The 24,466-nt window shown below is 36.9% G+C and overlaps 1 protein-coding gene across 1 annotated transcript in view; it reads left to right on the top strand.

Moving 5' to 3' along the window:
- The window catches only part of PURG (purine rich element binding protein G), a 37,226-nt gene extending 22,272 nt beyond the window's left edge, over positions 1 to 14,954 (top strand). Inside the window, exon 3 of the mRNA XM_032838145.1 lies at positions 14,059 to 14,954. Within this exon, the coding sequence (XP_032694036.1) occupies positions 14,059 to 14,073 (15 nt within the window). The 3' untranslated portion in view covers positions 14,074 to 14,954. The remainder of the gene's footprint in view (positions 1 to 14,058) is intronic.
- Positions 14,955 to 24,466: the final 9,512 nt, after the last annotated feature.

Raw genomic sequence — 24,466 nt, 5'->3', positions numbered from 1 at the left:
TTGAGTCTTTGGCATCTCTATTCTTTAGTCTATTTCCTGAGCTCCCACCTTTAAAAAATATATTTATTTATTTATTTATTTATCAGAGAGAGAGAGAGAGCACAAGCAGGGGGAGCAGCAGGCAGAGGGAGAAGCAGGCTCCCCACTGAGCAAGGAACCTGATGCGGGAATTGATCCCAGAATCTGGGGATCATGACCTGAGCCAAAGGCAGATGCTTAACAGACTGAGCCACTCAGGTGTCCCCTGAGCTCCCACCTTAGTGAACCTTCCAGAACGTGATCCTAACGACTAGAATGCAGATCTCTTGCTGTCCTATCATCACAAGTCTTATCATGGCTCCTGCAATGCAGTGTAGCCTTCAAAAAGTGTTATTTCTAGAACTTCAGAGATAAAAATACTTCATTTTCAGTCAGGTCAGTTAATAATTAAAAACCAACTGGAGAATTTTTTCTTAAACTCTTATGAGCAAGAGCAAATGGCCACATAATAAATTGGAAGCAGGTTTTTTTCAAAACCTATTTGAAAGGGAAGTTCTAAGTTTATATGAAATTAACTCAAGAACATATATATTCTTCATTTACACCATTATATGGTGATTATAGTTTTGTTTTGTTTTGTTGTTATTTTGTTTGTTGTCCCTGCAGTGGTTATAGTTGTTAACAATGAAGATTATAAAGCATTGAAGTATTCTCATGCATACAAAATTTCATTGTGCTCTCTATATTGCATTCAATCAATATTCAATAGGAGTCAATTTCAATAGGATTAAAAGTATTGTAGTTAAAGGTCTGTTGCTAGAAATTCCTTTAAATAATAAATAACTTTGCTCCTAGCATTCCCAGTGAGCAGTGGCTTTGCAGCATCACTGAGGAGTTAGCAGGCTGAACTCTAAACTGTATGTGCAGATTCAATTTTTCTGGCCCCATATATCCATGGCCATAAAAGTTTCATATTGGCTCCGTCTGCACAAGTTATCACATGGTTATAAATATAAAAAGATCAATATGGCCAAGATTATCAAGAAGGAGCTTAGGGGCACCTGGGTGATTCAGTTGATTAAGTCTCCGACTCTTGATCTGAGCTTGGGTCTTCATCTTGGGGTCATGAGTTCAAGTCCTGCATTGGGCTCCATGCTGGGCATGGAGCCTACTTAAAAAAAAAAAAAGAGGGACACCTGAGTTGCTCAGTCCATTGAGCGAGGGTTGGACTCTTGGCTTCGACTGGGGTCATGATCTCAAGGGTCATGGGCTTGAGCTCCACGTTGGGCTCTGAGCTCAGCACAGAGTTTGCTTGAGATTCCCTCTACCCCTGCAGCCACTTGTGCTCTCTCAAAAAATAAACTTAAAAAAAAAAAAAGGGAGAGGGGTGCCTGGGTGGCTCTGTTGATTAAACAACTGCCTTCGGCTCAGGTCATGATCCCAGAGTCCTGGGATCAAGTCCTGCATCAGGCTTCCAGCTCCACAAGAGTCTGCTTCTCCCTCTGACCTTCTCCCCTCTCATACTCTCTTTCACTGTCTCTCTCTCAAATAAATAAATAAAATCTTAAAAAAAAAAGGAGTGTTTAAAAGAAGTTCCACATTTGCTTTTTGCTAGGAGAGGAATAAAACCACAATAACTTTAAACCATCCCGTCCACTCCTTAAACAACAGCAGTAATTTCAGCTGTATCTTTAGGTTCTGGGTTCCCCCAGAGTTATCAGGCAGTCTTAGTGGCCTCAGTACGGAGTTATAAAAAACACAGAATTTGGTGTCAGCCAGTCCTAGGTTCAAGTCCAAATTATGTCACTCTTATGAATAGTGGGCAAATTATATAACATTATAGACTTATTGTGTGAATTTATTCATTCAGCATTCAGTTTATACCTATTAATTACTCTGTTCTGGGCCAATTTTCTTGGTCCAGAGGATGTATCAATAACAAACAGATAAAATTTCTTGACCTTACAGAAGCTATAGTCAGCCAGGATTCTCTTTAGAAAATTAAATGTGTTAAGATATATGAAGCTGTTAGCAAAGTTTCTATCACATAATAAGCATGTGATAAATACTAATAACATCATTATTAATTCTTCCCAACCCATAACATGAACAGCTCCCCAGAGAGTATAAAAAAATTATGCAAAATTGGAAGGGAACCTCCTTTTACCACAGGAAGTCTCAGGTCCAGCAGTAGCCCGGGAGTTGGACTAGTTATAATCTCCTGAAGCTATTGTCAGTCAAATAGAAAAGCACACAACTATGTAGGCAGAACTTCCTTGGATAGGATACAAAAGGTACTAACTTTTATAAAAGAAAAAAATTAAAAATTAGATACTTCATCAAAATTAATGTGTTCTTTTTATCAAAAGCTGCCATCAAGAAAATGAATAAACCGTCTACAGACTGAGAGATATCGAAGTATATTTGTATTTCTGGAGAGAATCTGAACTGCTTTATTTCCTTTTTTAAAAAGATGATCGTCAGTTTGCATGATTTGGGGATCAATGACCCCACTACTAAAAGGATTATATTCACCTGTTTTACTTCATGACTTGACAACTTAAGATTTTCTTGTCTAAATCTGCAATCAACTTTAATGTTTTTTTGCCTGAGGGGGTCTTTGGAGTCATTTAACACCCTCATTGTAAAACAGATAGGAAAAATATTAAAGAGAGTATGTGACTTGTTCATAGTCATCTAACCAGTCATTTCAGAACTTGAGCTAGGTTTCAGGAAGTGCTCCTTCCGCTACTCCATTTCTGCTTCTCTGTTGCTTTCTTGAAAGTCAGCGGGAGATAGTATATGGGCTTTATTCAGGATATTTGTTTTCTTCTGTCAGCTGGAACGGTTTTCACACTCGTTTATTTTAAAGTTGAAAGCATTGCAAGATTATGGTTGTGGGTCATTTTTGACTGAAAAAATAGCTTTTTGATGGTTAGTACATGCTTTAAAACGTGGTTTCAGGACAAGTTTATGACAGTTAACTGGGACCAGTAAAATGTAGTTACTGGTCCCAGTTAATTGTCATAAAGAGGCCCCTGCAAACCGTCATCTTGATTTCTGAACTTTTTCTCATTTCATATAATCTCAAGCTATATATTTTTTTCTATCTTCTAGCACTTGATATTCCATTTATCTTTGGTACTGACGAACTTTTAAATCTCTATGTCAGAGATTTACATGAAACATTTCACAACTATCCAGTCTGTTAATTATGAAAGTTTTTATTGTTCATCTCGCAAAGCAAACAATGTCCTTTAGTGTCATTGATTTAGTCGGGTTTTTAAAAGGTTTTATTTATTTATTTATTTATTTATTTACTAACTTATTATTTTGGAGTGTGCAGAGGAACAGAGGGAGAAGGACAAGCAGACTCCATCCTGAGCGTGGAGCCCAGTCCAATCCGAGGTTCAGGCTCACAGCCCCGAGATCATGACATGAGCAAAAATCAAGAGTAAGATGCTCAAACGACTGAGCTCCCAGGCACCCTTTATTGAGTTCTTATTTTTTTAATTTTCTTAACGTTTTATTTATTTATTTGAGAGAATGAGTGAGAAAGAGTGAGAGAGCACAAGCGGGGGAAACAGCAGAGGTAGAAGACTCCCGGCTGAGCAGGGAGCCCCACTCCGGGCTCAATCCCAGGACCCTAGAATCATGACCTGAGCTCTAGGCAGACACCTAACGACCGCACCACCCAGGCGCCCCTTTAATTGAGTTTTTAAAAGGAAAATTTTATAGCTAAAAAATCTCATCTTCTATCAATATAGAATTTATCTTCTATCAATTTGTTTCGCTTTCACAATTGTGTTGGTTTATATTTATGTGATTTTTATGTCAACAAAAGCTGGAGCAGCAATAATGACACATGGCATAGGGGTTTCAGAGCACTGCCCTCTTTTACTAAGTCAATGTCTATGCTTTTCCTTTTCCATCATACTGAATTTTTAATTTGCAGTAAGAAGCCACTATGTGAGGTAAGAAATGACAATCAAGGGAAAGGAAAACATTCATTCATTTATTCAGCAAATACTTATTGAGTTCTTTTCAGAGGCCAGCCATTATGCTAGGGAAATTGGTTTTTTTTTTTTTTTTTTTTTCATTTTTTTCAGTCTAGTCTCGGGGGAGATCATGATGAGTAGTAAAATAATGTGTTTTAGATGTCGGCGTATGACATGCAGATTTAAAACAACATAAACCCTTGGTGGATTTGAATTGGAATTAAAAAAGAAATAAATTGGATAAATAATTATCTGGCTTTTGATTATAGTTTTAATTGCCCATGAATCCTTGGCATTACTTGTAGGTAAATTCTATTCAGGGTATTACTACTTTCTTCTCAGAATTAATAGAATTTTTTCACTTATTTATTTTTAGAACTGTCAGTGTAATAAGGTTATTTCTGTAGGAAATTGGGACTTCTGTGGTTATTTTGATTCTGATTATAACCTCTTTAAAGCTGATGAACATATGGCCCCTTAGATTTGAAGTGGCGAGGTAATCATAAATTAGGCCCCAAACACTGGCGTTCAAAATGTTTTTTTTTTAATTTTTTTATTTTTTAAAGATTTTATTTATTTATTTGGCAGACAGAGATCACAAGCAGGCAGAGAGGCAGACAGAGAGAGAGAGGAGGAAGCAGGCTCCCTGCTGAGCAGAGAGCCCGATGCGGGGCTTGTTCCCAGGACCCTGAGATCTTGACCTGAGCCGAAGGCAGAGGCTTAACCCACTGAGCCACCCAGGCGCCCCTCAAAATGGTTTTAAAATGTGATATTCAATATATACACTTGAATATGCACCAAAGTAACATAAATAAAATCTTGCTTTCTTTCCACCTAAATGTTTTAAGTTCCTCAGTCTTCTTTAGATACCAGTGGTATACTACTACTCTCCACCGTTGTTCACTCGTCCTTGGGGAAACAAAAAAAGAGTGAAGGCCATATTGCCATGATCACTGTTAAGTAGCATTTGAGCCAAGTTTTTTATTGCTATTTTTTATGCCTTTATAAATTAGTATTTTCACAAGGATAAATCGAACTTAAAAACCCTTTTCTGTTCTCAGGTATTTTTTAATGTAAGATGTTTTATTGTCCTTTCTTAGAGCTGGGTCCATAAAAGAATTTGTCTTCTTTTTTTTTTCCCCAGCAATAAACTAAACCTGGTTTAGTTCAGTGCCCTGATATAAAATCCACATTCTCTGTAGATTATTGGTCATGGGTCCCATTCTAGGATGTGTTGCTCTTTATGTGACAGTGTGAAGGCAGAAGTTCTGAAATGAAAACAAAAACTCCATCCTACACTAATGCTTCAGCAAGAACATTGTGTTCAGTGGCAATGCTTTTTCCCATTTTCTACTAAAGTATAATTTACTTACAGTAAAATGCTCAAATTTTAACATATCATTCAATCAGTTTTGACAGGTATCAAGACACAGAACATTTTTCTCACCCCAGAAAATTTGTTTCCCTTTCCAGTCAACAGCCCCACTCTTTCCCCAATCCAAACCTCCAAAAGCAATCCCTGATCCAATTTCTGTGACTACAGGTTAGTTTGGTCTGTTCTAGAATTGTATATAAATGAACATGTAGTTTCATCATTTGGCTTCTTTCACTCAACCTAATACTTTTGAGATCATCTGTGTTGTGGAGTTCTTCAGTAAATAGTTTCCTTCTGTTGCAGATAATACTTTGAAAAAACAGGCAAGAAATAATGAGATCTTCACTGAGCATCTTAAATGACACATGGCTATCATTAAAGTCAGGGCAGCAAAACTGCAGCAGGAATGAGGGGACAAAATACCCTCTAATATTAATATTCAGTGACAGTACTCCCACCTTAATTACTGTTGATGCATCAAGAGGTACTGTTCTGGGAGATTTTATTAACAACAAAGATACTGGGCAACTAACTGCACCCCAGCAGTTACAACGGCTCTGCTACTATATGTTTCCTTCCCTTTGTACGTCTGCTTTGACCTCAGAAAGCAAATGTCAGAAATAACTCCAGGTGAGGAAGTACATCTTATGGTATCTCCGTAATCAAAGCATGCTGGAAGGGATGTTTTCACTGTTTATCAATATGGTGGTGATGGCTCAGTAGCTTTTATGCACTCTTAAAATTGTATAACATAGACTTTATGAATTCAGTTTTATTATTACAAACTCACTTTGATCCATAATTTTTACAAATAGAAGAACAGATACAATGAAACTAACATCTCCAGATTACATTTTTGGGGTTTTTCTGTGGTTTTTTTTTTTTAAGTTCTAATTGAATTTACCTAAAAATTGACATTTTAAGCAAGGATTCATGGAGATTTGAGAGCCATAATAAATTTAAGTGAAGATGATACCGTGACTCTAGGGAGTCACAGTAAATTGTGTACCAACAGATGTGAATTGTTACTATCTGCTGTTGTCTTCTCTCCCTCTTTTTTTTTTTTTAAGATTTATTCATTTGTTTATTTGACAGAGAGAGAGAGAGAGAGCACAAGTAGGCAGAGCGGCAGGCAGAGAGAGAGGGGAAGCAGGCTCCCCACTGAGCAGAGAGCCCAATGCGGGGCTCCATCCCAGGACCCTGAGACTATGACCCAAGCCAAAGGCAGAGGCTTAACCCACTGAGCAACCCAGGTGCCCCTGCTGTTGTCTTTTTCAAGAGAACATTATTCTGACTGAAAAGGACTCTGAATTTTGACCTAACTACATAAAGGCGAGCACTGAGCTGGCCCTGGGCTAGTTCCTCCCAATCCATACCATCTCCATCTTTAAGATTCTTAAATAAGAAGCTGTGGAACCGCAAAGAGATCACAGAACATTAACTCACACACCAACAGTACACACAACGAGCACCTTCTTAACTTTATGGGATGTTAGCATGTCATTTTCAGTGTTTATACAACTCTTTAGCCAGGAGAAAAATAACCGTAAAATACCATGGTGCTTCTGTCAGTCATATGGAAAAAGGCATGCAAAAAAAATTAGAAGTTTTGCCAGAAAACTTAGAAAATAATGTTTCAGATTATTCCCATCCTGTGACTCCCTCTTATCTACTGATTTTTTCATTTCTTTCTGCCTTCCACTAAATACACCTTCCTTCTCACCTCTCATACTTATTTTTCTCCTTATGGTTCCTAAAATATTTTATTTACCACATTCATATTTCATTCTAATAATTCCAGAAATGTTGAAAGGATACTTCCCTTATACAACCTACCTTAGTGTAGAATTTGGCTTAAGTTAAGCTTATGTCACATAAGTCTTAGTTCATGTAAAAAAGGAGTTACATTTAAATCCTCAAAAGAATCTCATTAGTATAATTTAAACTGTACAGAGGACTTGCTGTGCTATCCTACCAAGCCTCAAGGATCTATGTTCTAAACCATAAAGATGATTAACTACTTTTGAGCAGTATGCATGAATTCTCTCGGCAATTTGTCATCATTTTAGTTGGAGTAATTAATTTTAATTAACTGCCAATAATGTTTGTTGCCATGTGGAAAAATGAGAATATGGCCCTTGTTCCCATTTTAACATGAGTAATGATATCAGTTTAATGTTAGAAGGGTAAAGAGGTCTTGGGTTGTGAAATATAGAATTATAAACCTGATTTCCCAGGGAGTACACCCTGCTTGAAGGGTTTTGAGAAGTCCTAGCTTAGCAAAAATTAAAGCTGATAGTAAATCATCTTTCCTCCTCCCACGTATTTAGGGTTCTGGCTTTTAAAAATTAGATTCTTCTCAAGAAACAAGGACAGTCTCAAGTACACAATCTAACCTTACGCCTAAAGGAGATGGAAAAAGAACAGCAAATAAAGCCTAAATCCAACAGGAGAAAAGAAATAATAAAGATTAGAGCAGAAATTAATGACAGAGGAAAAAACAACAACAACAGTAGAACAAATCACCAAAACTAGGAGCTGGCTGGTTCTTTGAAAGAATTAATAAGATCAATAAACCCCCAGCTAGACTTATCAAAAAGAAAAAGGAAAGAGAAAGGACCCAAATGAAAACTTGATTTTGCTTCCTAGTTTTGGAATTAGTATTGTTTTTGTTGCTTCTCAGTCAAAATGTTTGAGTTCATAGTCCTGTTTTATAAACATATACAGGAATTTAGAGATTCAAACTTAATAGCATAGCCTTTTGTTTTTCCACTGATGTGATTGGAAAAAATTAAATAATTTCACCTCCTCTTTTTGAAGTTGGAAATGAGGTCATAAATTGTACTTAATTGTAATTAACTTAAGACTTCTTTAGGGGACAGGTTCATGCAAAGTAGCAGGACCAGGGGCAAACTCCTCACTACTAATTTTGCTTACAATATGAAGTATTGCCAGTAAAGTAATATCCACACCACATTGACATGATTTAAGTATATTTATTCAGGATTTAAAAGGCTTTACATGGAATTGTTGCAAAAGAAGGAATAATGGTGGTTTAGAGAAAACTTTTAATATTCACAGTTGCTCAAGAGTTCTGAAACATCAAACTTTTCAAGTTTATCCCTTTTTTTAAAAAATGAAATACTCTTTGAATACTGTGTAGATTCTCATCTTACCAGAAGAGGAATCGGGCAGCACAAAATAGAAATTTAGAGCTGGAAAAGACTTTCAATATCTTATAATTTAAACTTGACATTAACCTTGTTCACTAAAATCACTATCTTCTTAAGGATCTTAGTTTTCCTGCACTAATTTCCAGAAAATTAAAGAACCTCTAGTCCCCAGTGTTTTTTGCTGTAATATGTCTGTCTTTTCAGTCCCTTCTGATATTCTCCATAGTCATGCTGATGATTACAGCTGTGAGGATTTTCTTGATTCTTTATGTCCGAATTAGCTTAAGAATAGTATAGTGTGTGCAGAAACATAAATTTTAATTTAAATACTTGGCCAAAGAAAAGGTGAATAATGCAGTTTTAGGAGTAGTAGCAGTAAAAGTTGAGTCACCAGTATTCTGGAGGACACATACCATAGGGTCTTTGCCATCAAGGTTTAAGAGCGAGTAATACAACCCTATTAGGTAAGAAGGGTAATACCACTTACGTTACTGTGGTGGAGAAGCAAGAGTGGGTACGCATGGCTTTTCACTTGGAAGTCAAGGGTGAGGGGCCGTATGTTAAGCTACTTTATTCCATTTTTTCGGTCTTATTTCTCATTCCTCAAATCGACATATTTATTTTGCATTCAGCATGAGCTAAACATTCTGATAGATCTAGGTATACAGCAGACAACAAGATTGAGTCTTTGACCTCAAGGGGTATAGACACATAGCAGAGGGCATTGCTAGATATAACTGCACACAGAACAGAGAAGATACATAGGATCTTGAAAACGCTGCGTGGTTCCACCACTTCACAAGCCATTTATTAACTTTGCCCTCCTTCTGGAATGAGAAATAACTATTATAATCAGTTGTTTGGCATTTTGGAAATGAAAACTGCTATAAAAGAGCAGAATAATAGAAAACAAGATTAAAGTATATGGTAGGAATGGCTCTTACAGGTTTGTCCAGTATTTGTCCTCATCTAGGACCGCTACCAGGGTAAAGCTGTTAGGTAAATGCAATTGCCTAGGTTTTGCGAAGACAAGAGAATATCTGTGTGTATTGCCAAGAGGGATTATGCAATTTATATGACTTTGGATAATGCAGGAACTAAAGATAGTAGGAATCCCATGTGGAGTATGGGGTTTCCACTTGCCTACAGCTTCTATAAGGATCTTCTGCATTTCAGTGTTCATTTGAAGTATTTCTTTAACAATTTTTAAACCCTGCCACTACCCAAAACTGTTACCCACAAGCGATTATATTTTCATATTCAGAAACTACAAGAAGATTCATTAAATTATATAGAATGAATATCTACCTTTCTGTGATTGACCTATCTGTATATTGGATTTGGGGAAGTCGTTATCAGTGATTTATCATGACCGATTCTTTCTGATTTTACCTCTTTTTTTTAAAGTTTGTTAATTCTCTCAGAGGACTAGGATACCAATTGACATCCCATTCTCCATCCTCAGAAGATGACGAATTTACTGAATTGGGCATTTCTTTCAAATGCTTTTATATGATCACATTCTTACACTGAACATGGAGATTCTTGAACTGTAGGAAAAAGAAGGGGTTCTTTTTTGATAGTCATTGAGTGTTCCTTGACTATGAACTAATCTTAATTTTATTATTTGCATTTTTATGTTTTTGTCAGCACTTTCACCCTAATTAAATGAGGCACTACACCACAATGTTTAGCCTGTCACATAATACAGTGCAGGTGACCTGTCACTGAGAATCATGATCTTACCTTCTCTTTTTCCCTCTGAACAATTTTTTTGGTCTCAGTTTATAATGACATACCTCTGTAGTTTAACTTCATCACATTCAAACAACAAAAATATTAAAAATCTTATCTTATATATGTGCCACTGATTTTTTAAAAGCATATTAATATAATTATTGCTTGGTAAACAGATCTTATTTTTTACTGTCCTCCCCTGATTTAACAAATGTAATTATATGGAAAATTTCTATACAGTTGCTTATTATTTTATTTGCTCCATATCTGTGCTCTGATCTTTAACATCCTCATGTCCTTATCATATTATCTCTATACATTTCCATTTAGAATAAATAGAAGCATGAAAATTAATAACCCATACATCAGACCTTTTTGCCGTACTTAATAGGAATAAGCAGTTAGGGCTAGAAACCTCAATGTTTAATGCTGTTTTTAAAACTCAGTTATTCCATATATTGTCACTTCAACGATTAAAGAGAGTAAGTATAATATGTAGTCAGATTAAAACAGGATAACTAAACCAGTGTTTAAAAAAAAAGAAAAAGCTATGGTGTCTGTGCATTGCATGGCAGAATACTACTAAAATTCGCTTAAATAAATTCTCGTGATGTTTTTGATACTGTGGAAATGCTTTCGCTATACTTGGGTTTAAATCTTCATAATGACAAAGGTTCTAACAGTTATCTTTAAAAAAAAACACTATCCTGTTTTTAGAAAATTATAACTCCTCTTCCCGGTTATATTTGTGATAAGTTTGTGAAACTATACTATACTATTATGAAAAAGGTAAAACTTATGTGTACTTAGATTTTGATAAGTAGCATCGTATGCATTTAAAAAGATTTTTTTGGTAACTTGTGGCACTTTGGTAAAGGAATGTGCAATTATAAAGGTTTATGCCATTTTGATTTTTTTTTTTTTAATCGCCAGGAATTACTCTTACTAGGCTTTAGATTGAAAACCAAACCCAATTTTAAGACTGGCACTTTTTCCTACTGGTAGTTCCTGTTTCTCTAATTATGTAGAACATTTCATTTAAACCATTCTTTTCAATGAATTTTAACTTTCCTCCTCCCTCCTAACCTCAAAAACCTTTAATTTAAGAAACATTTTAAATTCATCCAGTGGTAGTTAGATAAGCATTTTAAGTGTCATGTACATCTAATCTGGTGCCTGGCTTTAGTAATCTTCTGATAAAAATAGCTAAACTCCTGAAAAAGAATATTTGAACATTTTAATTAGTTTGTATGGGTTGTAATCAACTGAGTAAGTTGATGTCCATATAGTCATAATTTATCTTAAAATCTGGGGCTGTCAACATAACTAACTACACAGATTGCTTAAAATACCCTCATGTATTCCAAAGAGAAATGACAAGAAGAAATAGAGTTCTGTATGATTATAGCTATTGTATACACTTCTGTTAGGTTTCCAGTACTTTACTGTGATACACCCATGGGTAGTAGAAGCAAGCCGAAAACCAATATAAATGCTTTAACATTGGATGTTGGCATACAGTTCAGATTATGCATAAGCTATTGCAATAAAAAAAAAAATACTCATTGTGCCTGTATTTGAAGAATTTATCTTAGATTTCCTCTGGCCTTTTATACTTAAGGCTGTGCAATCATTTAAATGTAGAGACAACAGAATATATGAATGAATGAAATGATGGCCCTGATGGCCATGGGATAAATATTCTGTTGAATTTTTTGAGACCATTGCCTGTTGTCTATTATGACATAAACTAAATTGTTCACAAGCCACATGTGAGTCTTAAGTACAAATCACAGCATTGAGAAATTATACATCTCTCTTTTTCCTCACAAAATGAATTCAGAATTTATAATTCAGATTTATAATTTTAAGCTGCTGATTATTAAAAAGTACCTAATATGAATTTAAAGATTAAATGAAATAAGACCTATGATAGAATGCTAATTAATAGCATAATCCTGTATACTATCACACTTCTGATAATGTTAAGTTTCTTATAAAGCCTTAAAATATTTTAGTGAAAAATTAATTACCTAGAAATGAAGGCACTTTATTACCTTGAACTAGCTATTTGTCTGTATAGAATTTGTCTAAAATCCCATAAAATATTCTTTATCCTTTTATAAATTTATCCTACTTATGTGTTTTTCTAAAGCTTCTTATAATACAATAATTCAAACTATTTTAACTTAATAGAAAATTGTGTTATGTGATAGAACCAGTGAACAATTCAGAAATAAAACTCTAGAGAAACAAGTGTGTGTGAGAACAGCAAAACTGTTAGTCTAAGTCTATAATCATTTGAGGTTAAAATGTAAAATTTGGAGGCTTTTTCATTGAGCGATTTTTAGACAGCTTTTATTTTTTTAAATCTTATCTTTAATTGGTTCTACCTTGTGTTGAAATGTTGGTCAAATTATAAGGGCAATCGAAAGTATTAAGCCAGCCTGTCATAACTCAATTTTCTTTATTAGGGTTTTGTTTTTTTTTTAATGTAACTCTAAAGCATTAGGAAACAAGTCTTGTTTCTTCTATGTTCAAGTCAGCCCTACCTGGCAAATTATCAAATTGAAATCAGGAATGTGGATGTGCAGCTCTCTAGAACTGCTGTACCCTCTTCAGAAAATTAATAGTTGATTTATACAAGGGATTTGATTCAGAGGAAAAGGCATAGGATCCTTTTTTTTTTTCAAAAGTTAACTTTTTTCTGAAATTCATCCTTACATCTTTCTGATATTTAAAAAAAAATAGACTAACTTTTATCCAAGAATGTTTTTTAACAGAAGAATATTTCACAGCAAACAAACTTTGCTTTCTTTTTTGTTTGGGGGCAGTTCACTTAATAAAAAAAAAAAAAACTGGTTTATGATTACACTTATCTTTAGTTCTTTCTTTGTGGTGGCCATTTTTCTATCACCGGTTTTAAGTGTTTTACTAAATGTAAATGCTGCTTCATAGACGCAGTTATCATTACACAGTACAGACAGGAGTCAAGTTTATCAGCAGTCTTCTCTTATCAAGGAGAAGCTAAAAATAAATTCCATGTCAGTTCTTTGGTTTGTATCTTGGTATCTTTTTAAAATACGATATATTAACCCAAAGGTGTGTTAATGTCATGGCATGAACAATCTTAAATGTAGATCTATTGAGTATTTTGTGATGCTGAGTAACAAACTTTTCTCAAATCTCTGTGATGCTGAATATTTTCCTTAGGAGGTTTTGTTTCATGTTAGATTGTTGTTCTGAAAGATGTTGGTCCTAGTGGGATTTTTTTTTTTAACTGGGAAAACAAATAAACGCATGTATTACAAGTATAGCAATGGTGAATTGTAAACTTACCGTATAATATTGATTCTATTTTCAAAAATGTTTTGCTGTTAAATATATACAACATAAAATTGCTGCCGTACTGTAATTGAGTACTTTTTCTTAAATGACCCTGTTATCACTATTCCAGAATTAGAAGTTGGGCAGATACATGATTGACTCATGTGTCTGCATAGATGCGTCAAGGTATATTCTTCTCTTGGTGAGTAAAAATATATTTTCCTTGGCATCAGTGCATTGAGATCTGAATATACCTGTAGCTATCTGTTCCTATTACACATTTCTTATACAGTATCTTCTAATATGCCAAAATTGGCCTCCACACAACTTAAAATTGAGGGTTTGTTACATGCTTTCTAACAGAAAGGTTTTCAGTGATATTCATTATGGGTTTGTGAAAATGTGAAAATAGTGAAACTCCCTTTAAAATTTCATATATGCTAAATTTAAATTAATATTTTTTCTTTAGCTCAAATTTCCCTAAATCCAGAGAGAATATCAACCCTTTTCACTGTTGTCAAATCCAGCATAAGGAACAGCCCTATGACACTACAAAAACAGTTGAGGAATAAGGAATAAGTCTCTTATGTTACACTTCAGAATAAAGGCATTGTGTGAACGAAATGAACCGAAGTTCATCGTGAATGCAAGGCTTCTTTACTTGACATTCCTCCACCGAAGGGAAGACAAGTGTCAACACCATTGGCGTCATTTTTCAAACCGATCTCGAGTGGAATACCTTCCACCACCCTGGAGTACTTCTTGACTCTTAACAGGTTTTGGTTTGGGTTTGATTTGGTTCTAATTCATTGAGCCTTTCAGTTTCCCAAAAAAAACCATTTGTCAGCACTGAGGTAGAGAGACATAGATTTGAAAATACTTTCTTAAGAGATCATGTAACTCTATAACTCAATTTCAAAAGAGGAGGAGGGTATAGTTTCAACCCACTGCCTCTCACAAGAAACATGTTTTTGAATCTGTAACTGTTTTAGTGTTAACAGGGTACAAAGTGTTTTTGTCCTGTATTGTACTTAAAGGTTCTCATTGATTGGTGATTGTATTGTACTGTATGAAAACAAATCATAAATTGCCTTGTACTGTTTATAATAGACCATACCACGTACTACTTCAGTTTTTATGTTCCAAGTTTTCCAGTGATGCATGTTAACAGTTAGGTCCTAAAATTCTGTGGTGCTAATTCTTCCATATCCAATGGTGCTTTTGTGGATGCTAACTGCACACATGCTGAACAAAGCTTGAAGTTTAAAACTTTCCTCCCTTCCTCTGTTTATATAAAGTAAAATGAAATAACTTGAATTTGTCTCAAAGTATCACTGACAATCTAATAAACTGGTTTCTATGTGTGATTACTTTGGATTCTTAATTATTCTTCAGAAAGCAGATTAGTTCTCCCGGGCCCTTCGATCAACCAAAAGTTGATTTTACTATGTGATTATTTTGTTATTTCATTTATGCCCCAAATTTTGGGGTATGTATGGGAATTTAAATCCAGTTGGCCTAGTTCCCTTAAGCAAGTTTATGTTAGATCTACAAAAACTAGACCCATCAGACATGGAAATTAGTATGTTGAAAAAACCAAAAATGTGCTGTTTGAGTGCCTTTATTTTAGTATGTTACTAATAAGGTTTTATTATCTACTTGAACCATGAGATAACATTTGCATGGAAAAAAGTATGCCTTCAGAACGTTTATTATTGCTCAAATGATATTGAAAAGGCCATTCCTGTATGATGACATTTAAAGTAAAAGTTCCACTTCACATGTATGAAAACATGGACAAAAAAATAAAATAAAATTGGAACTTTCCAAGACAAACTGATTCCATATGCCAGAATGGCATGGTCTTACTGGATTTTTAATTTTAGCATCAGCACTAAGAATCACAGCATTAAGACAAGTGAAGCTGCTATCCTCCTGAGGGCAGAGGTCTGTTTGTCCCAAACTAGAGATAAAGTCAATATTAAAGCAGTGTGCAAATTTGCATTCTAATCTTGGTCTCTTGTCCACCCCATGGGTAACCTTAAATTTCAAAAGAAAAGATCAAAATCAATCTAATAAAGCTCCTTAAGCAACAATCACTGATCTCAAATAGAAGACAAGCAAACCTGTCCATCTAATCTCATGGGCCTAATGACTGAAATGACATTCCCATGCTGCTGTGGTTTTTTATTTTATAAAGAGTGTAGGTGCAGCAATTTTGCCTCAAATAGTTATTGAATCATGTCTAACTTCTAATATCAGAAAATAAAGTTCACAGAATAGAACCAATATGATTATCTTGAACATCTCCAAGACTATCTTGAACAAATGCAGTATTTACTAAATCACAACCTCTCCAAAGATATTTCTACTGTATATTTTTGTAACTATCTTTACAGCATTCCATTCTATGAAAACTGGCAAACAATAAATGTGCTACAAAATAATTTCAGGTCTTCTTTCATCAAAAAGAGAGAGAAAATAAGTAAGTCTATGAATGTCTTAGAATATCTTTACTTCTGCAGTAATATTTTGCCTGTTAATTGAAAGAAAAATTAATTCTGATTTTATGAAAGGAATAAAGAAAAAACTGCTTTTGGAAAAATATCTACTTTTCAGTCTACATGAAAAAATCTCTAATTTTTATACCTATAGCCACCAGTTTTATGTATTATTGTTCACCATAATGTCTGTCCCACCTAAAAAAATTATTCTCACAAAATTTATCAGGTTTTTTTTTGTATGAAATTATCTTTAAAAATCAGCCTTAAATAAAATGAGTATACTTTGTAAGTTTGGTTCATTTATGAAGATAATGTAGTCTCTCCCTCTTTAAGTTAATTATTTAAGCTTTTTAAAAGTTACATAAAATTATGTTTGTCTTTAGTTTTATCAATATTATTTTGGTAAGTTGTATTTTCTGTTCCTAAGATAATAATTTCCCTTGAAGATCTTAAGCTCAAGGTGTCATCTGTAAATCTGTGAATGAAAGTAATTTCAATAAAGATCCAGATATTCTCCATTGAGGAACATCTTTTGAAATAAATTTCATGTACATTAAAAGCCTAACCTGATTCATCTTAGGGAACTGACTTTTCTCATCAGGAATTGCTTTGAATTTGAAAATGGCCAACAATAATAATCTTGCCCTTATTAAAAAAAAAAATGTCAGTCTGTAACCTGTATCATTTCAGATTTGTCTTCTTCATGAATTCTTTTAAACCATTGAGGTGGGTGCATACTGAGATCACATTAAGACTAAAGTCACTTTTTTTACCCTCCAGTTTATTGTTAGGGCAGTGAAAATTCATGCAAAAACAAATGAGTGGTAGTTTATAAGATTGCATAAGCCATATAATGCATGAGCACAGCATTGTACGTATTCTCCCAAATTGGTCTCATAGTCTGTGAGTAGTACCTAAAGCTTACACTTTCTGTAGAGCATAATGCTTGCCATCATAAAAGACTTAACAAAAAAACCAGCTAATGAAAATATAAAAGACTCTTAAAGAAAGAACTGGCCCTCAGTTTGGGGTATGTAAAAATGCAGTTTTGTTAGTTCATTCTGAGTAAATACACAAGAGATTTCTTTTAAACAAGATCATAAAGAAAACACCTTGAGCATCAGATACCCAGGGAAGAAAATTAATTTACAGCAAAAAATTAAGTGTTATTCCCATTGAGTAGGACCGAAAGGAAACTGTGTATAAGAAGTGGACTTCAAATTTTGCTTTATACAACTCTTTATATTATTTATTGATAAGCATGTATTACTTTTATCATTTTTAAAATGATTTTTAGAGGAAGGAAATAAATGCTAAATAAATTAGAAGACCTGCATCAACTGGTTGCATATTCTCTTTCTGGAAGGAAAGTCTACTTATAAAATCTAATTAACATCAGGACGTTGCTTGATAAGTATAAAATTAGGTAAAAGGAAATGAGTAATATTAATGAACAGCCTCATCATGTTATGATGGGCTCCACAAGGAACCAGAAATCATTACATTAGCTCATCAGAGCAGTAATCCCAAGTCAGAGATGGAGATCACTAACACGCCCTTATGTTTTGTATCTTTTTTTCCGATTCCATCTTTCAGTGTGAAAATATTATTTCTTACCAATATAATTAAACTACATACTATATTTTTATCATTTTAGGCTCCTTAGTGATATAATTCTCATTCATCATTAAGCATTAACATTATTCGTATATTACATAGTCATTATGTATTAAATCATAATTACTAATGCAGTCATCATTATTAGTAATAATTAGCCATACTTGGCATTATTCATTCACTATAATAACACCACTCATCATTAACAAAAGTTTCGTATACAACAGATATCCCTCAGGCTGCAGCCCTTCTTGATGGAGATTTTAAGAACATCCCAATTCACCAGTAGCAACTAATGAAGGATTAAAACCCTCTTACCTTGCGCACAGGGCAGAACATATCAATAGGTCATGGAATTCTTTCCAATGGACCAGATACAGCTCTAGAATCTTTTTCAGCTCAGCACTCCTAGCAGCCATTACCAGTTGACAAGACTTAGTGCACATGGTTGGCATATATGACACTCTGCCTTTGACATCTCAGGAACATATAGAAGCCATCTGTGTAAGTCTGCGTCCTCCAAGAAGCAGATGCCAAGATGGGATTGTATGTAAAAATAGAGTTACTAGAGGAAATGCCACTAAGGGAAAATGGAGGAGTTGATGGAGGTGTCACAAGGCAATGCAGGTCTGTACCCTAGGAAGGAAAAGACAGAAGAAACTAGGAAGGGAGGGAAGAAGGGCAAAAGAAAATTACTTCTTAGACTTCAGCACAGTTCTGAGAAAGTTTTAACTAAATGATGGGCAGTCCTGGAGCCAAAGTGACCCTTCAGAGGAAGCCGGCATCTTACAGGTATGGGCTGGCTTAATTCCTCTGCCACACTCAGTCATAGTGTGGTGGCTGAGAGCCACCATGGCAAAGCACAACCTCAGTACCAACTTGGTGATGGATTGCAGAGCATAGCAGAGCACAGCAGCTTGTCTGTGGGTCACTTATGTGCCCCAAAGGAGGAAATCTGAGAGATGCCTTTTCAGGGCCACCACAGGTTTCTGTTTGCACAGCACAGGTCTACATGTCCTTCTAAGTGGGAGGATCACCCTCTCCATGGTCCTCACAGGCCTTTCTTCGCAAGGGGAAAATTCAGGAAAGAGAAGTTAGGGGATAAAGCCATGCCCCCAACGCTGCATTAGATCTCAGGGTCGCAACGGGAACGTCTCCTCTTCCTCCACCCCCATCCATTCTAAATGACCCCTCACCTTAGCATGACTTGCCTTGGCAGGACTTGTCTGGTGGTAGGACTCAAACCTTCATTCCTGAGGGATCTGATCTCATAATCATACTCTTCTCGGGCTGTGGTTGCCATCCAAGTCCATTAGCAGTTACAATGTGGCAGGGAAGTACCAAGAAGCTGCTGGAGCAGATCATGCACACATTCCTTCCTCCCTGCCTCCGTTGTTTAAAGCAGCACTATCTCCTCCTAATGGTCGGGGTTAATTATCCCTGCCCAATTGGTGACTGCTGATTCCTAGGCACAAAAAGTCCCCAGTGCCCTGGCAGCAGCTATAAGTTATAGTTCACTGGATACAGCCTGTGTCCTTTGCCAGGAATATGCCCCATTTGGGGACTGGAACCTCCAGGCTGCAAAGCCCAGAGCTGCAGGGACAGGAGGCACCAGCCCCCAGTGGGTCATTAGTGGTGATGATACTGAAGCAACACCTGCTTCCACACCCTTGATTCTCAGATTGATGTCCTCTTCCTATTAAGTGAACAGCACTATAGAGACAGGAGTCCCTGGTTTAGTGCACATACTGCGTCTTGTAGGCTGGCATCCCATGCTTTCATAGTATTGCCTCCCATTGGCCCTTCTGCTTTCCATAGAGCTGACTTCCTCTGGATGGTGTGATAGTCATAGTCAGAGCAGGGGCCAACTCTATCCACCTCCTTCACTGGGAAGTGGGTGTCCTGGTTGGATGCCTCTGTCTCTGCTACTGCATGAACGTGCTCCGTTCGTGTGCCCAACTGTGCTAGTTCTGAGGTGGCAGTGGCAATCTGACCCATGTCCGTTGGCCAAGTCATTTTGTCTACTTGTTCGGGGCTCCTTCCGTGATGGACCCCTTCTGGTGGACATTCACTTACATAAAATGTCTCTACCGCCAGACTTTTGTGTTCTGATCTTCCAGTTTTTTTTCCTTTCAGGCCACCGACCAGAGAGCCAGGCCAATGACCACTGTCTAGGAACTGTAAATACTTTCACCTCAGGCCATTTCTTCCATATAGAGTTGACGATAAGGTGCACTGCTTGCAACTCTGCCCACTGGAAATATTTTCCCTGTCCACTGTCTTTTAAGGCTACCTCACCCGTTTTCAGCTTGTACCCACATACCTAGTAACTTATCCATAAGCCAAGCTCAAGCTTTCTCTTTCTCCTTCATCTGGCTTTATGCGAACCCTCACATGAGCACAGGTGTGAGATGGGAGAGAGAGGGATGCTGCTGCATCTGTTAAGGATGCTAAGGATAAGGACCTCGGGCTGCCTGTTCAGACAATATATTTATAATCCCTGGTCCTACCCAGGCTTGATCTTGCAGGTATCATTTCCATCTCTTGGTGGACTACCCTTGGGCCCATCCAACTTCATGACCTGGAGGGTTCAACAGAACCCGAACAATGATAGGCAGTTTCTAGTCCACAACCCTCATCTCCACCAATATCCTACCCCTACCCTTCAATATCTGTTTCTCAAAAATTTCAAAATTCCTGCCACTTGGCTTGGTCTTATTCCAGAATTGCAGGTGCCTGTTCTGTGAATCTTCCACGGGGGTTTGCCAAAAACTCTTATCTTTTCTCACTGCATCCTTCTCAATCCTGAGACTTCCAAAGAGGTAGGGTCTGCCTAATTGCAGGAACCAAAGAGCAGGACTGCTGTTCCTGCAGCAGAGCATTTCCTGCTCTGAGGCCTGCCCAAATCTGGAAGTTTTCTAAGTCACCCAGTATGCCGGCCAGAGTAATATGCCTATCTGTGGAATGTGTTATCTCCTGAGCCCCAAAAAGCCAACCAGGGTGCTGAACTTCCTCTATATTATAGGGATGAAAGAAGCACCCCTGTATCTTTTACTTTGGAAAAGATATCCTGGCATGCTCCTGATCATCGGACCCCCTAAAAACTTCACCAGAGTGGCAGGAGCCTGAATATTCACAGGATGCATAATGGAGCTCCTGCTTCCCACAGCCTCATTATTCCTTCTCCTGATCGTAGGGAGCCACAAGCAATGTGGCCTGCACCGCAGCCTGAGCCCATTGCAGAACTCTTTCCTACTGAGAACAACTCAGAAATTCCTACTTCACTGAGTGTTGTCATTGCTCTTTCCAGACTTCTCTAAGAACTGCCTAGCAGTGAGTTTGCCCCATTCCCTGAGGTTTTTGAAAATCTTAGATCCTGAGAAAGTTAAATTCCAGGTCCCTTATCAAGTACTCTCAAAATACAGTCCAAGGTATATGCCTCTGTCTCCTGCTGGTACATGCCAGAGAATTCTGGCAGCTTCTCTGTGTGCAGTTTCTTTTCTTCTTTGTCATTCCTAGCATGTGTCCGCCCAGGCTATGCTAGGACTGATGTTTAGTTATCAGACAGGGAGGAAGTGAGGCCGGCTGCAGAGGGGAACCTGTGTTCCTTATGAGGGAGAGGTCTCTGCAGCATCTTCTAGGGGGACAGAGTGCTGGCTCTTGTCAAGGAAGGATAGGACATCTCTGCAACCCTAAAGGATGTGGCAGTATTGGGGTGGGAAGGGGAAACCTGCAGAGAAAATATACTCAGGAACATCCATTTACATGTCCTTATCCTAGCTCTCAGGGTCCCAGGGTCCCCCAACCAGCACCTTGACCTTGGCAGGAGAGATCTGTCTTGGCTGAACATTCTAACATTTGAGGAAACTCTAAAATTCTGATTGCAATAAGTTTTTAGATTATTGCAATAATCTCTACAATATCTGATTCTCAGTCTGTTCAACTGTGTCTGTCTCCCACACTATGGAGGTAAGGTCCTCTTTGTAAGCTACCAAAGAGACCCTCTGGTTCTTACACTTAGCCATTAACTGCTTATTAATGGCTCTGAGCCTTTCATTATCCTGCTGGTATCAATATAACTTAGCAGTCATCAGCCAACTCTGCTGTCTTTGAGGACATTGTTCTCACCATAACTTTAAAACGCGTGAATCATCACATCTACAACAGCATTCCCTCCTCAGGCGGGACATCTCTCCAGGTCACTATCATTGAAATATGTAGCACTTGAGTCACCACTTCATGCTAGGGATTGTCCTTGCCCCATCTATTAATCAGGTTAACACCCTCTTTGCCCACTAAGTGATCAGTGGGTTGGTCCCAAATTGCAATCTTTTCTTGGATCATTCTTTGGGACTCATTGTGTTAGTCCAGGTCATCTGAAAAACAGAAGCCAAGATAGAATTAGGTAAGTGTAAGAGATTTCTTAGGGCAAAGGCTGGTGAGGGAAAATGGGGAGCTGGAGGAAGCTGGGAGATCCATCAGACCAACGCAGAGCCCATCCGTGTGCAGGAGAGAAAGAACATCTCAGACAACAGCACTGGTCTAAGAAAGTTTTGGCAAGACCAACAGGAGTCCTCAAGCCAAAGGTATCCTTCTGAGGACTCCTGTGTCTTCGAAAAATGGTCCTGCCTTTGTATCCCTGCCATGAGAAGTCACTGGGAACAATTCAGGGGAATGGAGCCTTAGCATGGATACGATGATAAAGGTCAGAGCACAGCAGCAGAGGCCTTTGGTTAATTATCTTCCCTGCAGTAGGTGACCTGGGAGGCACGGGCTCATGGCTTCCAGGCCATGCCATCCCCTAGGGGCATTTGTGTTCACAAAAAGTCTTTCTCAGCCATTGTTGAAATGCTAATGCTTACTTGGCTCAGTTCGAGAAAGCAATAATTTTGATCCTTATGCTGAAAACTGGGGAAGAAAGATTAACCTAATTGTAGTTTGAGCTGACCATAAGCAATAAACTTAAAAGTAATATTGAAATACGAATGAATACTCTTTTTAAAAATTTTTTTAAGATTTTATTTATTTATCTGAGAGAGAAAGACAGAGCATGAGCGGGGGAGAAACGCAGAGGCAGAAGGACAAGCAGACTCCGTGCTGAAAGCAGACCCCCACACATGGCTGGATCCCAGGAGCTTGAAACTGTGACCTGAGCTGAAATCAAGAGTCAGACGCTTAACTAACTGAGGCATCCAGGCGCCCCATATTAGTGAATAGTTTTAAGTTCAGTAGTCAAATTTATACTCAAAAAAACTAAAAGTTTTTTTGAGTATAAAAAACTTTAGAAGTTTTAAAAATATTTCGACATACAAATATCTCATATGTATTTATACACATCTTATATTTTGCAAGAAATATTTTCAATACAAAAAGCCTAAATTTATACAAAAAGTAAATAATAGGGTGATTTTTGTGGAACTAAGGATTTTTTTTTTAAGATTTTATTTATTTATTTGAGAGAGAGATTGAAAGCTAGAGAGAGAGCATGAGAAGGGGGAGGATAAAAGGGAGAAACCGACTCCCTGCTGAGCAGGTAGCCTGAGCCACACAGACGCCCCAGGGATTATTTTTAAAAGATTTCCTATGTGATGTATTCATGAGCAAACTGCTAGTATATTTATTTAATAATTTAAAAGTATTTGATTTTACTCAATCACAAGTTATATGTATATATTATATCATTTTTAAGGATTTATTTATTCGAGAGAGAGCGCAAGTGAGTGAGTGGGGGGAGGGGCAGAAGGAGAAACTCTAAGCAGACTCCCCGCTGAGTGGGGAGCCCCCCCCCCCACAAGGAGGGGCTTGATCTCATGACCCAGGAGATCATGACCTGAACGGAAACCAAGAGTCAGATTTTGTTTGTTTGTTTGTTTGTTTTTAAACAATAAACAAATAATTTATTTTTTATTAATGTTTTTTATTATGCTCAATCAGCTAGAATAAAAGAAGTCATTAGTTTTTGATGCAGCATTCCTAGCATACTGTTTTCCAGGCTTATCCATGTTGCAACACGTATGAGTGCTTCGTTCCTTTGTAGGCCTGAATTCCGTTCCGTTGTGTGGATATACCATTTTATGTTTGTCTATTTATCAGTTGATGGACATTTGAGTTATTTCCACTTCTTGGCTATTATGTACAATGTGGCTATGAACATTTGTATGCAAGTTTTTAAGTGGACACTTGTTTTCAGTTCTTTTGGATATATACACTTAGGAGAAGAATATTTGAGTCATAGGGTAATTCTGTGTTTAATTGTTTGAGGATTGTTGCCTACAATGGCTATACCTTCTCACCAGCAAGCAAATTACTTTTTTAAAAAAATGATTTATTTACTTTGAGAGAGAGAGAGAAACCACCAGCAGGAGGGGCAGAGGGAAAAAGAGAATCTCATGCAGACTCTGTACTAAGCCTGGAGCCCCACGCAGGGCTCAATCACATGACCCTGAGATCATGACCTGAGCTGAAACCAAGAGCCAGATGCTTAACCAACTGTGCCACCCGGGTGCCCCAAGGAAATTACTTTTACACTTCAAATATCTTAGGCACCTTTCTGGGCATAGAGATTAATAAAATTATTTTAATAGCTATTTAGTAGTCCATTACAAGAGGGCATCAAATTTATTTAATTAATCTCCTGATAATGAACATTGCATTGTTCTCAGTTTTTTACAATTTCAACTAGTGCTGTATTCCATTTTACACATATTTTAACAAGTAAAGTTACTTGTTCAAAAGAGATACTGGTTCTAATTCTTT

The sequence above is a fragment of the Lontra canadensis genome, unplaced genomic scaffold (genome assembly GCF_010015895.1).
Source record: "Lontra canadensis isolate GAN:19392208 unplaced genomic scaffold, GSC_riverotter_1.0 scaffold102, whole genome shotgun sequence".
Classification (NCBI taxonomy): domain Eukaryota; kingdom Metazoa; phylum Chordata; class Mammalia; order Carnivora; family Mustelidae; genus Lontra; species Lontra canadensis.
This window is presented reverse-complemented; position numbering and strand designations above follow the sequence as displayed.